Source organism: Gavia stellata, chromosome 10, assembly GCF_030936135.1.
Source record: "Gavia stellata isolate bGavSte3 chromosome 10, bGavSte3.hap2, whole genome shotgun sequence".
In the NCBI taxonomy this organism is placed as follows: domain Eukaryota; kingdom Metazoa; phylum Chordata; class Aves; order Gaviiformes; family Gaviidae; genus Gavia; species Gavia stellata.
The window spans coordinates 17,915,539-17,928,443 of NC_082603.1; the positions used below are offsets into that span (position 1 = coordinate 17,915,539).

The 12,905-nt window shown below is 38.1% G+C and overlaps 1 protein-coding gene across 1 annotated transcript in view; it reads left to right on the forward strand.

Moving 5' to 3' along the window:
• Positions 1 to 12,905, forward strand: part of TGFBR3 (transforming growth factor beta receptor 3) — a 123,133-nt gene that overhangs the window by 94,942 nt on the left and 15,286 nt on the right. Inside the window, exons 8-14 of the mRNA XM_059821781.1 lie at positions 2,618 to 2,807; positions 4,069 to 4,394; positions 5,292 to 5,441; positions 7,213 to 7,344; positions 7,611 to 7,778; positions 10,458 to 10,757; positions 11,602 to 11,722. Of these exons, the coding sequence (XP_059677764.1) occupies positions 2,618 to 2,807; positions 4,069 to 4,394; positions 5,292 to 5,441; positions 7,213 to 7,344; positions 7,611 to 7,778; positions 10,458 to 10,757; positions 11,602 to 11,722 (1,387 nt within the window). The remainder of the gene's footprint in view (positions 1 to 2,617; positions 2,808 to 4,068; positions 4,395 to 5,291; positions 5,442 to 7,212; positions 7,345 to 7,610; positions 7,779 to 10,457; positions 10,758 to 11,601; positions 11,723 to 12,905) is intronic.

Sequence of the window (12,905 nt, forward strand, 5' to 3'; positions counted from 1 at the left end):
AACGTTAGTGCTAAGCAGCCTTGAACCCAGGACTGTGAGTTATTAAGGTCTAAGTTCATAGACAAAAAATGAGAAAGACTTTTTAGGTTATCTAGCTCATCTCCCAGCTTGCTGTGTTTCTTGAAACTCTGAAAGAGGGTGGACACAAACCCAATGAAATGGGAATAGTTTCGATAAAGTAATTACACATAATATACATGCAATGCTTTCCTTCCAGGCTGTGTTTAGCTTCTCTTTGCAGTCTGTCTTTGTATCAACCCCCGTGCAGTGCCTGTGTGTTTCTGTGCTTTGGACTATCTGCTGTTCACGTTGCTTCCTTTGGATTCAGTGTCCTCTTACAAAGCTGTAGGTTGCGCAGTGGAGAAAAGTGAAATTGCAGAAAGATTTGATAAATTCTGTGAGCTTCCATTTATCTCAGAGAAAATAAGTGTTTTGAGGGTCGAAGAGTGAGAGAGGTGAAATGCGTAGAACAAACCTGTGAAGGTTTCAAAAGCTTGGAGGACTTTTCTTTACATGAGAACAACTGCCCACCAGTTTCTGAAATGGTCTCTCTCTATGGTGAGTAGGTTAGTGAAGGAAGGTATGTCTATTCCTGCAAGCCGTTGTGCTCAGTTTTGTTTCACTGAGGCGATGCAGGACTGAACATTTACAGGTTCAGCATGGAGTGGAGAGGTATAAACAAGCCCTGGAAATGGTCAGGTGCCAGCTAGGACAGTAAAATTCTGAGATAATATTTGTTCAGCTGTCTCCTCATGATAAAAAAGAAAAGGAAAGCAGAGAGGGAGATCCAGCAAAGTTGGGGTAGCATAATAATTGCGACCAAAGCTGTGTGGTTATATGAAAATGTGTGATAAATTGTGGCCAGATTTGTATCGTTTGAAGAATAAGAGATTATTTGATCCAACACAGTAATAAGGCACTAAAATGAGGATAGCTATTGCTTCCTTTTTGTTTCTTATCTTCAGTGGCTTTTGCTAGTCATTGATAACTGTACTGGTAACAGTATCCTCAAACGAGACACTCTGCAACTAAAATTCCCTTTAACATCAATTGTGAAGCTGTGAGTGTTTAAAGGGTGCAGAACTGGGTCATTAGGAAGAACTGAGGGAAGGAGCTAAAGGGAAACTATGCCGTTCCATCAGGACTCTGAGCTTTATTCACTTGGTTCAAAAGCTCTGTTTCTGAGGTCAGGTACAGAAGTGCAACCAAGGTCTGTGACACTGGGTAGCAGTTCCATATGACCGCTGTCCAAAAGCAATCTGGGCAAAAGAGATCAGTGCAGTCAATCTTCTGACGTTCTCGAGTTAAAGAGAATTACGATTTGTTCACGTTGAGGGAAACCAATGAGGATTTAAAAAAAAAAAAAAAAAAAAAAAAATGCAGCCTGTATGATGGAGAAGGTAATCAGGCGTGGAAATTGAGGTGTTTGTTGTAGAGCCTTCAATGGTATCATCTGCATATAGAAAGTGCTATTCAGTCACATTGCAGGAATCGTTGAAAAGTGGGTTGTCGTGCCTTTCCTGCTATGAGCATGTTCAGCTTGTTCTGTAGTCATTGATGTGATCGTTATAGTGATGTTGTGACTGTAGAAGTAAATATATATATATTTAGCTTTGTGTGAATACATGTTTAAGTTTAAGATGCCAAGCACTTAAAAGCAGGTTAAAGTGTAATACCAGTGAATATTTTCTAACTACCCCTCTAACAGCTAGAGATGCGTGTTATATTCCTTTGACTCGCCCATTTGGACAAGGAAATTTGAAATTTTGCAAAATGTTTACAGTGAAGCAAAAGCTAACTGACTGTGTGACTCATCTGTATTCCATGGCCAACTTTGATGAGCCATTATTTGTAATTATTTAATAATAAAACTAAGAGGTCAGCAAGTGTATTTGAGTTTGCTGTATTGATGTATTTGTGTAAAACTTATATTGTTAATTAAATTTCAAATTTCATTTATGTGTAGAAAGTATATGTTGTCTTTTAAGTAGTTTGGTCTTGCATAAACGTGCATGCTCTCACTTATTGCTCTATTGAGCATTTAATTCAGTCCTGTTTAACATACTCAACATTTTGCAGGAGGCACACAACATTGTGCCTCTCTGAATGAGCTTCATACTGACTGTCCTCGGTGCCAGCTGACTTTAAAGCATTAGCTGGTATCAGCTCTACTTCACGAGCATGCTATGTTTTGCCTTTTTCAGTAATGCTCGTTTGAGCAAAGGTTTTCCCATATGTAGCTTAAGTAATGCTCTAATCAAAGAAATGAAGGGGATCATCTTGAGTTCACCTCACCTTAGAAGTCATTTCAACTCAGTTTTGAAGAAAATACAGCATTATACAAATGGCTGTAAATACATCTTTGTCTTGTTTAGAGATTAACAGTTTCCGATTACCTTGACTTAGTGTACTCCAGGCAGAGGCTGGGAGGAAGGGGGAGCTTTTCTCCATGTGTGCTGCAGTTCTGTGCCTAAGGTGGCAGAGTTTGGTTTATTTCCCAGGTGTTCTCATTTGCTGTTATTTCATAGAGTAAAAAAAAATGTTCAATCAGTGTCATTATTCCATTTTAAGAATCCTTAAATGGTAAATCATTAACTAAGTTTTTCTTTCTTTGTAGACATCAAATAGTATTGGGTTTGGAAAGGAAACGGAACGATCCATGACTATGAGTAAATCAGTAATACCTGATATACCCTCGTCGCATGAGAGTTTGATCAAGTGGGCTTATGAGCATAACTATAGTCCAGTTACTTCCTACACAAAAGCCCCTGTTGCTAACAGATTTCATCTGCATCTTGAAGATACAGGTAAGCTTGAAGATAGACTTTTAGCATATAGAAAAAACATATCTTGTCTTTCCAGGAATATGATGATTTGAAAGGTGCTTTCTCAGTTCTGAGGCTTTGTTGTTGGGGATTGCACTACTTACACTGCTCATCATCAAGAATGCTGGTAATATCTATAAATGCTGGTTAAAAAACAAACCTGTGGCTTTTTGATTAGAAAAGTCCAGGCAAATTGTGTTATTTCTGGATATGCTGGTGGAATTAAATGGTTATAGTTTATCCAACTCAAAAGCCATTATAACTGACCATGCTTAGTGTTCACTGGAATGGACTTCAACTGGATATCTTGTTAGTTAATAAATCCAGCTTTGATTTATTTATTTTTTTCCCCAAAAGTATGAGCGTAGTGTTTCCTTGAGACAAATAAATGAACATTTAGATTGTTTAGAAACAAAACTGGCTTACCAGAAAAGTCTGAGTGAATAGAATAAATACAATCGTTAAAAAAAAAAAAAAAAAAAAAAATCAGTTATTTGGCCGAAGTCATTGCTGATGTAAAGATATCTGGGTCCGTTGACACTAGTGGAGTTGCATCTGCTTTTTCACTAATTCTGAATTTCAACCACTAAAAATGTTGTTCAGCTGTTTTGATAAAACTTATGTTCACATGAATTTTATCAGTTGCACTCTCATGGGTTACACATAATTATCTGCTTGGGCCAGATGTTGAGATTTCTGTCCTGAGTAGTTGTGTGTATAAGCCAGGAGATAGTGTTTTCATTTACTCAGTATAAAGTTAACTCTCGTTTAACTTCACTCTGGTTATGTGAGTAGGTCCACAACAGTGGAGTGACTGAATTTGTGATGGGGCAGGTAATGGAAGAATTTCACCCAATGATTTGCACTTAGGCTGTTTCAGCAGCACTAAAATAGTGCATTTGCTGAATGTGATGTTTCTTTTACCTCTGTGGTTGCCTTTTGCATGTAATAGGCCAACTCCTCAAAGGTCATTTTCAACTCTTAGTGAGGCAGATTTCTAGCAGGGACTAAATATACCAAGATTAGATGCTAATCTTGGTATATTTAATCAGTAACAGCTAAACCCTTAGTGGAGAAATTGTGGCTAGTTGCCTGAAAAGTACAAAGATGATGGTTTGGATGTCCTTCAAGAGCTTTCTTTCTGGATAATTTTTTTTTTTTGTATGAAAATTATTAGTTCTGAATACTTTTAGGAAAAATATTGAATAACCTAATGTTCTTTTTTTTCCTTCTGTTTTTTTAGAAGAGATGAATGATGAAGAAAACCATTCCCTTCCTCCGGAACTGACAGAGTTGCTGGGTGCTAACCCACTGCCTGCCCCAAAGAATCCTGCATTAAGTGATGGCCTGACTTTTCCTTTTCACATTAACAGAGGAAGACATGACACAGTGGGAGAAGGAATCTTTCCGTCCAGGGATTCAGTGGATACGTTAATAAATCATGACTTTGAGCATTCCCTCTCAAAACATAAAGAACCGGAAGAGGTTCAGGGCAGTGCTGATGTAGCCCTGTCAATAAAGTGTGATGACAAAGTCATGACAGTAGCTGTAGAAAAAGACTCTCTGCAGGTTGGTGTGATCTCTTATTCTCAAATTTGGGCAGGCTTTTTTGGGCAGACCATTTTATTTCATAGAATTATAGAATCATTTAGGTTGGAGAAGACCTTTAAGATCATCGAGGCCAACCGTTAACCTAACACTGCCAAGTCCCACTAAAGCATGTCCCTAAGCGCCACATCTACACATCTTTTAAATACCTCCAGGGATAGTGACTCAACTACTTCCCTGGGCACCCTGTTCCAGTGCTTCATAACCCTTTCGGTGAAGAAATTTTTCCTATTTGTATTTTGATTGAGAAAATAAACAATCGAAGATCTACAGCGATCACCACCCAACTCCCCCCCAAAATAGTTTGGTGAGGAAACTATACTGTAGATATTCTTTGCCATAAATCAGGGTCATGTTTCCTCTTCCCAACAATCTGGTAGTTTGCAGAGGGATTTCTGATTAAAGCTTTGCGGGGTTGGTTCTGTCAAAAAATTACTGTACTCAACCATCAGTCTGAGTTTTTAATCTCCAAAGTACAAAGAAACTGCTTTTGATAGCTGTGTGAGACCTGAATAGATCTGTCTTTAGCATCTACCAGCTGACAGGTTGCTTGTGTCCATTTGCATTGTGGAAAAGAGCCTGATGCAGACAGCATTTTTAGCTCATTTCAGACCAAACAGAGTCAGCATTATTAATCAGCAGATTAATAATGAACTTGTTGTTTTCTTTGTTCCATGTTACATTTATTCCCTGTCTGTCATGTATAACAGCATTTTGAGAGTGACCTTCCCTGGATGTCAGTACAATGAACTTCACTTCCTCCTATCAGCAGTCATGAACAGTATTCGGAGCTGCACTTTAAGCAAGAGCCTAACACAATTGTGTTTCAGCCACTTAACAAAGTGCCTTTTGTTTCAGGCTAGTGGCTACACAAGGACAGAACTCTCGCTGCTGGATCACTCTTGCAAAGCCAGGATGAATGGTACCCATTTCATTTTGGAGTCTTTGCTGAACAAATGCGGGACTCGGACAGCATATATCTTGAACAAGATTGTTTATTTTAACTCTGTGAGTATTTGCTGCACTTTATAGTGGTACAAGGAAGCCGTTGTAGTTAGCTTTAGTCTTAGCAAAAAGGAGGCATCCTGATCTTTTCCTGTCTGGCTCAAACCTAGTTGCAGCTACAGTCTCTGTATTCAAGGAGGTATGAAGGCTGCGCATTCAGTGTGCTCCTGTGGTCAGATAGTATCCCAAAGGAAAAAGGAGTAGTTGAAGTTAAATACTTCACAAAACTGCATGGCTGCACTTTGGGGACCATCTGTACCAGTCTCGGAAGTTGCACCAGCTTTCCCTATGCAGCTTTGATGTACCCATACATAAGCAGTACTACGTTGCTGTAAGGAGGAATAGGAATGAAGTTTTGTGATTGCACAAAGCAATACCATTTAATTCATGTGCTGAATTATTTTAAATGAATTTTTTTCTTCCAAAATTGTGTGTGAAAAAGACTTTAAAAATGTGAGGAAAAGACAATATCTGTGCATGCTTCTGTCTTATAATTTGGATTCATATTTGCTATCAGTTGACATACATGATGAAGGAACTCTGAGTACTTGTATATGAGTGATGATGCTAAGAAGCTCACTTAGGTTCTAAGTGACTGCTTCCAGACTGGCTCAGCTTATGAGCTTGAGTACAGTGCAGCTAATCTGGGTTGGAAAGTACTGACACGTTTCTCTTGCTCAGCTTTCCAGCACATAGAAGTAACCTTGGCAAATGATGGAAAGCCTGTGGTCCAACCCAAACACAGCTAAGGCAATCTGATATGACCTTGCCTGGTTAAAACCATTCTATACTGGCAAGTCTGTAGCACCTAACTTTAGAAACAGTCCCAAAACAAGACTGTGGATAGAAACGTCTCCAAACTACAGAATAGCACATGTCTGGAGCTAAATACTGTCATTGTCCCTGTATTCTGTTATGGCCCAAACTAAAATGGGTATTTACCTCCTCTTCTTTATCCATCATGTCTTTTAATAGTCTTGGCTACTCACTTAAACTCTGAATCATGTATGGTATCTTTCAGAATTTGAGAGCATTTATCCTAAAAATTGGACACAATGCAGTGGAGTCTCAAAGAGTGTATATGTCACTTCTTAGCAGTTGCTCTGTGTCCAAGAAAACAAATATGAAGTCCTGGAAGGGAGGGATCTGCAGGAGCTGCAGGGCCTACAGAAGCAGAGTGCAGAACACTGGAAAACAAAAATGGGAATTTTCAGGTGAAGAAATGGACAAGTGTGCAAAGGAGGGGAAGAAGTGGGGGAGGGATTCAGTAGAAATTCAGAGAAAGAACAAGGAAAAATGAAGAAAGGGACATCATGTTTTTGGGAGTACATCTCTGAAAAAAATACGCAAATGACAGAAGAGAAAATCCTTTAATAACCCTAATACTTCCAGTGATTTTCCGTGAGTGCATTAAGGAAAATTGTTAAGTTGCAAAAAATCACTTTAGAAAGCCATTTCTTTTTTCAGTGTTAGTTATAGAAATACTAGAAATAAAACAGAAATGCTAGGGTGCTCATTCAGACACCAGCACCCAGACTGGTGTCTTTGCTGACTCTGAATTCTGGAAAAAACCTAAGGGCTGTTCTCTTAAATGTAACCTGCATATCTTACATGCTCAGCACAAGGCTGTTTAAGACATGCTTTCACTATCTGGTTAGCTGGTGCTCTTCTTTTGGCTTTTGCATTGTTCTGAAGAGAGAAGAAAATAACAACTATGAAGAGGGAGTGCTCAGTTATCACCTAATTTTATGTGTTTGCAATACCTTTTGTGCAGATTGTCATTCAGCTGTCATCACCAGCTGAAAGCAGCGGCTTTGATGATGATGACATGGAATCAGGTGATAATGGATTTCCAGGGGATGCTGATGAGGGGGATGTTGCTTTCTCAAGCTGGCCTGAAATAGCGGTATGTTACTCTGGGGTTGCACCTGACAATAGAGAAATGCCTATTGTAATAGGCACGTCACATAAATTACATAAATTACATTAATTGTATAGCAATTAATTTATTTTTTAACACATTTCTTCTCACTTCTATTTCCGGTGACCCTACTGAAGATTTGCACTAAGTAGATGGAACATGGGTGGGCCTGTATTGTACACTCCAAATTTGTCCTTATCCAGCTATCACTCCTGACTCAGGATGTATTTGTATTGTTTTTTTCATTTCAGTTTAATTGCACACTGCACCAGCCAGAGGGTGACAGAGGCATGTTCTGGCCTCCTGAACCACACATCACCAATGTGACCTTCAACATGGAGCTGTACAAAACAGATCTGTTCCTTGCTCCCTCCCAAGGACTCTTCTCTGTTGCTGAGAATGGGCCAATATATGTAGAGGTAACAAACTGAAAAAGGCTTTCAAACTAATGGAAACATTTTGCAAGGCCATACAACTGAGCCAAATCTGTGCTTGTCAGTTGAAAGGTCTGGTTGTGCACTTGCTTTAGGTAGACAGGTGGCTGCAGGGAACAGAAAGGACAGAAGCAGGACAATGTTTTGGGTCAAAACCAAAGGATTCCTGAAAAATGGATGAATTTAACTACAAGGTAAAGTGGTCATTCTTGCCAAATCTGCTTTTCTGTGCAGAACTTCAAGATGGTCTTTGAGCTCTTGCTCTGAACTGGCATTTCTGATGAAGACTTCAGGGTTCATTTTATTGGGTAATACGGCTGAACCTCATCTGAAGGATGTAGACATACAAAAAATGGTTACAAGTGTCTGTCTTCCATATGCTAGTGTTCTTGAGTTACAAAGTTAATACAGATTCTGATCTCTTTCCAATCCACTTAAAAACACCAGTTACAATCCTTTTGAATGCTATCATACGAGATCTAACAGCTTTAGATAAGTAAGACCAGCAAAGTCAACAGCCAGGTACTCGACTTCAGGTGTGTTTTGGACCTGGTCATATTTCCGTGTGTTGCTAAGTTGCTTATGAAATCTGGGGAATTTCAAACCAATACAGTCCGTATTTCTAAAGATAGTCATGTGAACAGAATTCGTCACTTTTCAAATAACAGTAGGCATTAATAAATACAACATTGGCAATGAAGTAGTACCACCAGTTTATAGATAAGTAAATCAAGGAGGGGTGAGCTATGAGCTTATAAGACCAGGAAAATGAGTATATTGACTGAAGCAGTGCTGTGCCATGTTTCTCTTGCCCAAGTTAGTTCCTCTTTGTGAGCACATGATAAGCATAGTGGCCCGTTTGACATTGGTAGTTTTCTTCATTGTTACAGTGCGTTGTGGCTCTTCCTCATTCTCTACCCAGTAAAAAGTATTTAAGACAGTTGAAGCAAAAAGCAAGTATGTCACACTCAGTTAAGAATATGTTTATAAAAGACACATTATTTTTTTCATTTGGATAAAACCAGCTGCTTCCTTCAACGACCTGGGATGAATCCCCCTGGCTCCGAGCCCTCTGGATTTGTCTGGTTCTGGAGCTGTTTATTCAGACAGATGTTCTGATTTCTTCATCACCTGTCCTGGCAGAAGCCTTTTTTTTCTGTTTCTCCTTCTTGCATAGTGGAAAATCTGTATCAGTTTTGAACTTCTGTGACTCCATTTTTAGCTGACACAGATATTTTATTTTTTTGAATTTTTGTTTCTGTTTTGCTTTTGTTATTAACAAATATATTTTGGGGTTTTGGTCAATAAATTACTTAGATCATAATCTGTAAGAACTCCAGATCTGCCTTTTCCTTCTCTGCTAAAAATGGGGTTTTTGTATTTGAATCTTTTGGCATTATTTTTTGTTCCCTACTGTCATTTTCTTATCATATTTTGGTCTCACATTCCTCCTGGAGTTCTCCTCTTTCCTTGAGATATCATTCATCCTTCTATTTACTTGATGGTGTTTCATGATACTGTAGTATGCCTGTCCTCCTTGTCATAATCTCTTTTTTTAACTAGTTTACACCATCAGCTTGTTTACCTGTCAGTATCTGTGGCTTGACTTTCATTCATCAGTCTTTATTTCTGATCTTTTTAGATGATGGTCTTTCTTCCTTAGATGCTTTAGCACATTCCTTCATCTCTAATTTGACTGCTGCTCACATAAGGGAGAGGAAAAATAATGCTGTTATTCACTGCACAACGCATAGCATCCAAAAATTTCTGTATAGACCACAGGAAAATTGGTAGGCTCTTCCTTAAATATACATGCAGCACATATGGATTAAGTACACATTTAAGGCACTTTTATTCTAAGAAGGAAATTATTCCCTGCGGAACTCTTTTCATCAGGCAGTGTTAATGGTTAGGTACAACACTTGTGTTGTTTATTAACATGCTTCATTTGTTACAAATGCCATTTACATTTTTTTCCTAATGATTCTGTAACATTTGTTGTCTGCATTCCAGTCCAGCTGAACAACATCAGTGTCCTGGAAGTTTGCAGTCTTAATTACTTTTCGTAAAAGAATATTAATTTCAGACTTAGAATAAGCTAAAAGGATCATTTCACTAGAAATTATGGCTTTTTAGGAGGCTCTCCCTCCCCCCCAGTCCAGGAATGCCACCCACACATCAGACCGTGACCTCCTGTCTGCTTCTACATTCCTCTCCTGGCTGGGGGTGGGTTCTCTGTGTCTGTTGCTTTTATTTTTTTTCTTTTTCATTAAAGTTTCAAACGGATACAAAGACATGGAATTAGTAATTGACTGCCATACAGCTCTATTATAGTCTGTGTGTCTAAGGGAAGCAGTGCCATGTCAGGTGGCAGTCACAGTCATTAACTACGTGTCTGATCTGGACTGTTTTTTTCATCTGCTTTCGGAAAGATAAGGGACTGCTGTATTTATGCACGGTTATGCTATTCAACAGCTGCTGGTTTGGAGACCACAGATTTTCTGTCTCTCAGTTTGACAGTCTACCCTTAACATTTAGCCTTCAGAATAGTTCAAATTGGAAGTGGCACTGGAAAACTGCTTAAAAAATTGTTGAAAATGTTAATGAAATGTGAACTAAAAATGTCGTTTCTGAGATCTTACCATCTCTTTCTTTTTAACGCAGGTGTCCGTGACTAAAGCTGACAGATCCTTGGGCTTTGCCATTCAAACATGCTTTGTTTCCCCATTTTCAAATCCAGATAGAATGTCTGACTACACTATTATAGAAAACATTTGTCCTAAAGATGAATCTGTTAAATTCTACAGCATTGAGAAGGTGAACTTTCCGATACCACATGCACAGAAGGACAAAAAAAGATTTAGCTTTGTGTTTAAACCAATGTTCAACATCTCACTGCTCTTTCTTCACTGTGAGTTGACTTTGTGTACAAATAAAGACAAAGATACTCAAGGACTGCCAAAGGTCAGTAATTTATTAAAGTCTATCTAAACTTCTGATTTAGGTGAAAATAAGATTTTTTTTTTTATCTGCACTTTGAAGAGAACAAATGGTTTTCTATGGAATTGATGCAATGAACATGATATCTCTAGGCTCAAGAATTTAATAGATAAGAGTTGTGATGCTATGCATTTTGACTGCATAATTTACAGTTTCTGTTTAAATTTCATTAGGTGGTTACGTGGGATAAATAGAAATTGCTTTTTATTATGCAAGTGGTTCAGATTTATCTTTGCCATCCATATCACATCCATGTCCAAAGCACAAACAATGTTAGCTTTAATTTCCAAAGACACGTATAATATCAGATAATGTTGCAATCTGATTGTTTCAAAAGAGAATTGCCAAATTTTGCTTTATAACTAATGGAAATTACTGTAAATTACTTGTTAAAAAATGTGTTCTAAGGATTTGGAATTTGTTTTTACTTTGGGGTTTATGCACAACCCCTTTAAAATGTATTTTTCAAAGATGATTTTTCATTGTTGATCAACACATGTGTTGGTGGCTACAGTTTTGGCTACCAGATTTTTGTAAAACATTTATACTAAAAATAATTACTATCATTTAAGTTCAACAGTAACACTCTCATAAAGGTTAGAGGATCCTTAATAAAGGCAAAGCTTGCGTCCTGAAGCATAGCTAAGAATTAACTTTGCCAGGACATTACATGGGGGGTTTTTGGAGGTTCTCCTCTTTTTTTGGTAAATAATGTAGGATAAAACTGATAATGAGGCAACTGTGCAGCTGGAACAGCTGTCCTCACAGATGAGTGACTCTGACCTCACACACTGTTTTCCACCCGCAGTGCATTCCTCCTGATGAAGCTTGCACCTCTCTCAATGTGGATATGATCTTGGCCATGATGCACAACAAGAAAACCTTTACCAAGCCCCTTGTTGTAATAACACATGAAGGAAAACCAGAAGGTATGAAAATGAGCTTGAACTGTTTAATAAAGCTATATATATTATATTGTGTAACCTACAGTTGCTTGAAATGAGGGAGTACTCCAAGTATGTGGCATTGTATAATCTTGTGGTGATACTGTGTTTGTAAAATATTATTTGTTTAGACATTTCCCTGGCAGCAATCATCGTGGCAGTTCATTGCTGTTTTTTAACTGTCTTTATTGATTTCTGGACATGTGGTTTTGCCAGGCATTGAGAAAAGAATACCGTACTACCCAATAATATGTGTTTCATAAGTATGAATATAGCAGTAGCGCTTCCAGAAACTTCTTGTTGCCCAGAGATCAAAGGCAGTTCTCTGCTCCCTGCTGTATAATTTCTTTATTGTGCTTGTAAATATATATTCAGGAACAACAACAACAATGGAATTACAAAGTATTGAGGATGCTAAAGCCTCGTAAGTTTGTAAAGCAAAGCAGTGGCCACCAGAGAGAGACTCATTAGAGTGTTAAACTGTTAAGAACAAAAGAGGTGTATTATCTCCGCTTTGGTGGGGCTTGCTTGATTATGTAATATTTATGAAAAAAAAACATGAGGGTGGCTAGTAACTGGTTGAAGGAGTTGGAAAGGGTTAAGAGCATTATGAGAAAATGCCAAATGGCATGATGAGAATATACTCTAGCTTAACAATATGCCCTGTGAGTGGTGGGAAATAAGAACTGTTTTCACAGTTTCATTTAATTAGAAAGTTTTTCTCAGTGAATCCCCCTGACAACAGCATCAGTGATGTTTTGATGCATTCATAGAAGAAAATATATGTGCATTACCTTTCCTTTTTGTATTAGCATGGCAGTTTAATCAGAAGCTTCGGGGGCTTCATGTGCACATCAAAATCTTCCAATTTTCTACAAAGGCTGTTTGGAATGCTTTTTGGGGAGTGTCAAAGGATGCGGATCAGAAGTCCTTTAACCGCCGTTGTACAGTGCATGCTTTTTAGTCTTCAATTTAAAGTACCATACAGCATTGCTAGGGGACATAAGCAACAACTGTTTCTATTTAACTCTGCAAGTCAGTTCATGTTTAGGTTTTTTTAGAAATTTGTTAATACAGATCAAATGCACTATGAACTAAAGGCAAGTACTTCATCTGTCAATTAGTACAATTAAAACTTGTGCAAAGCCTGATTCTGCACTTTTTCTTT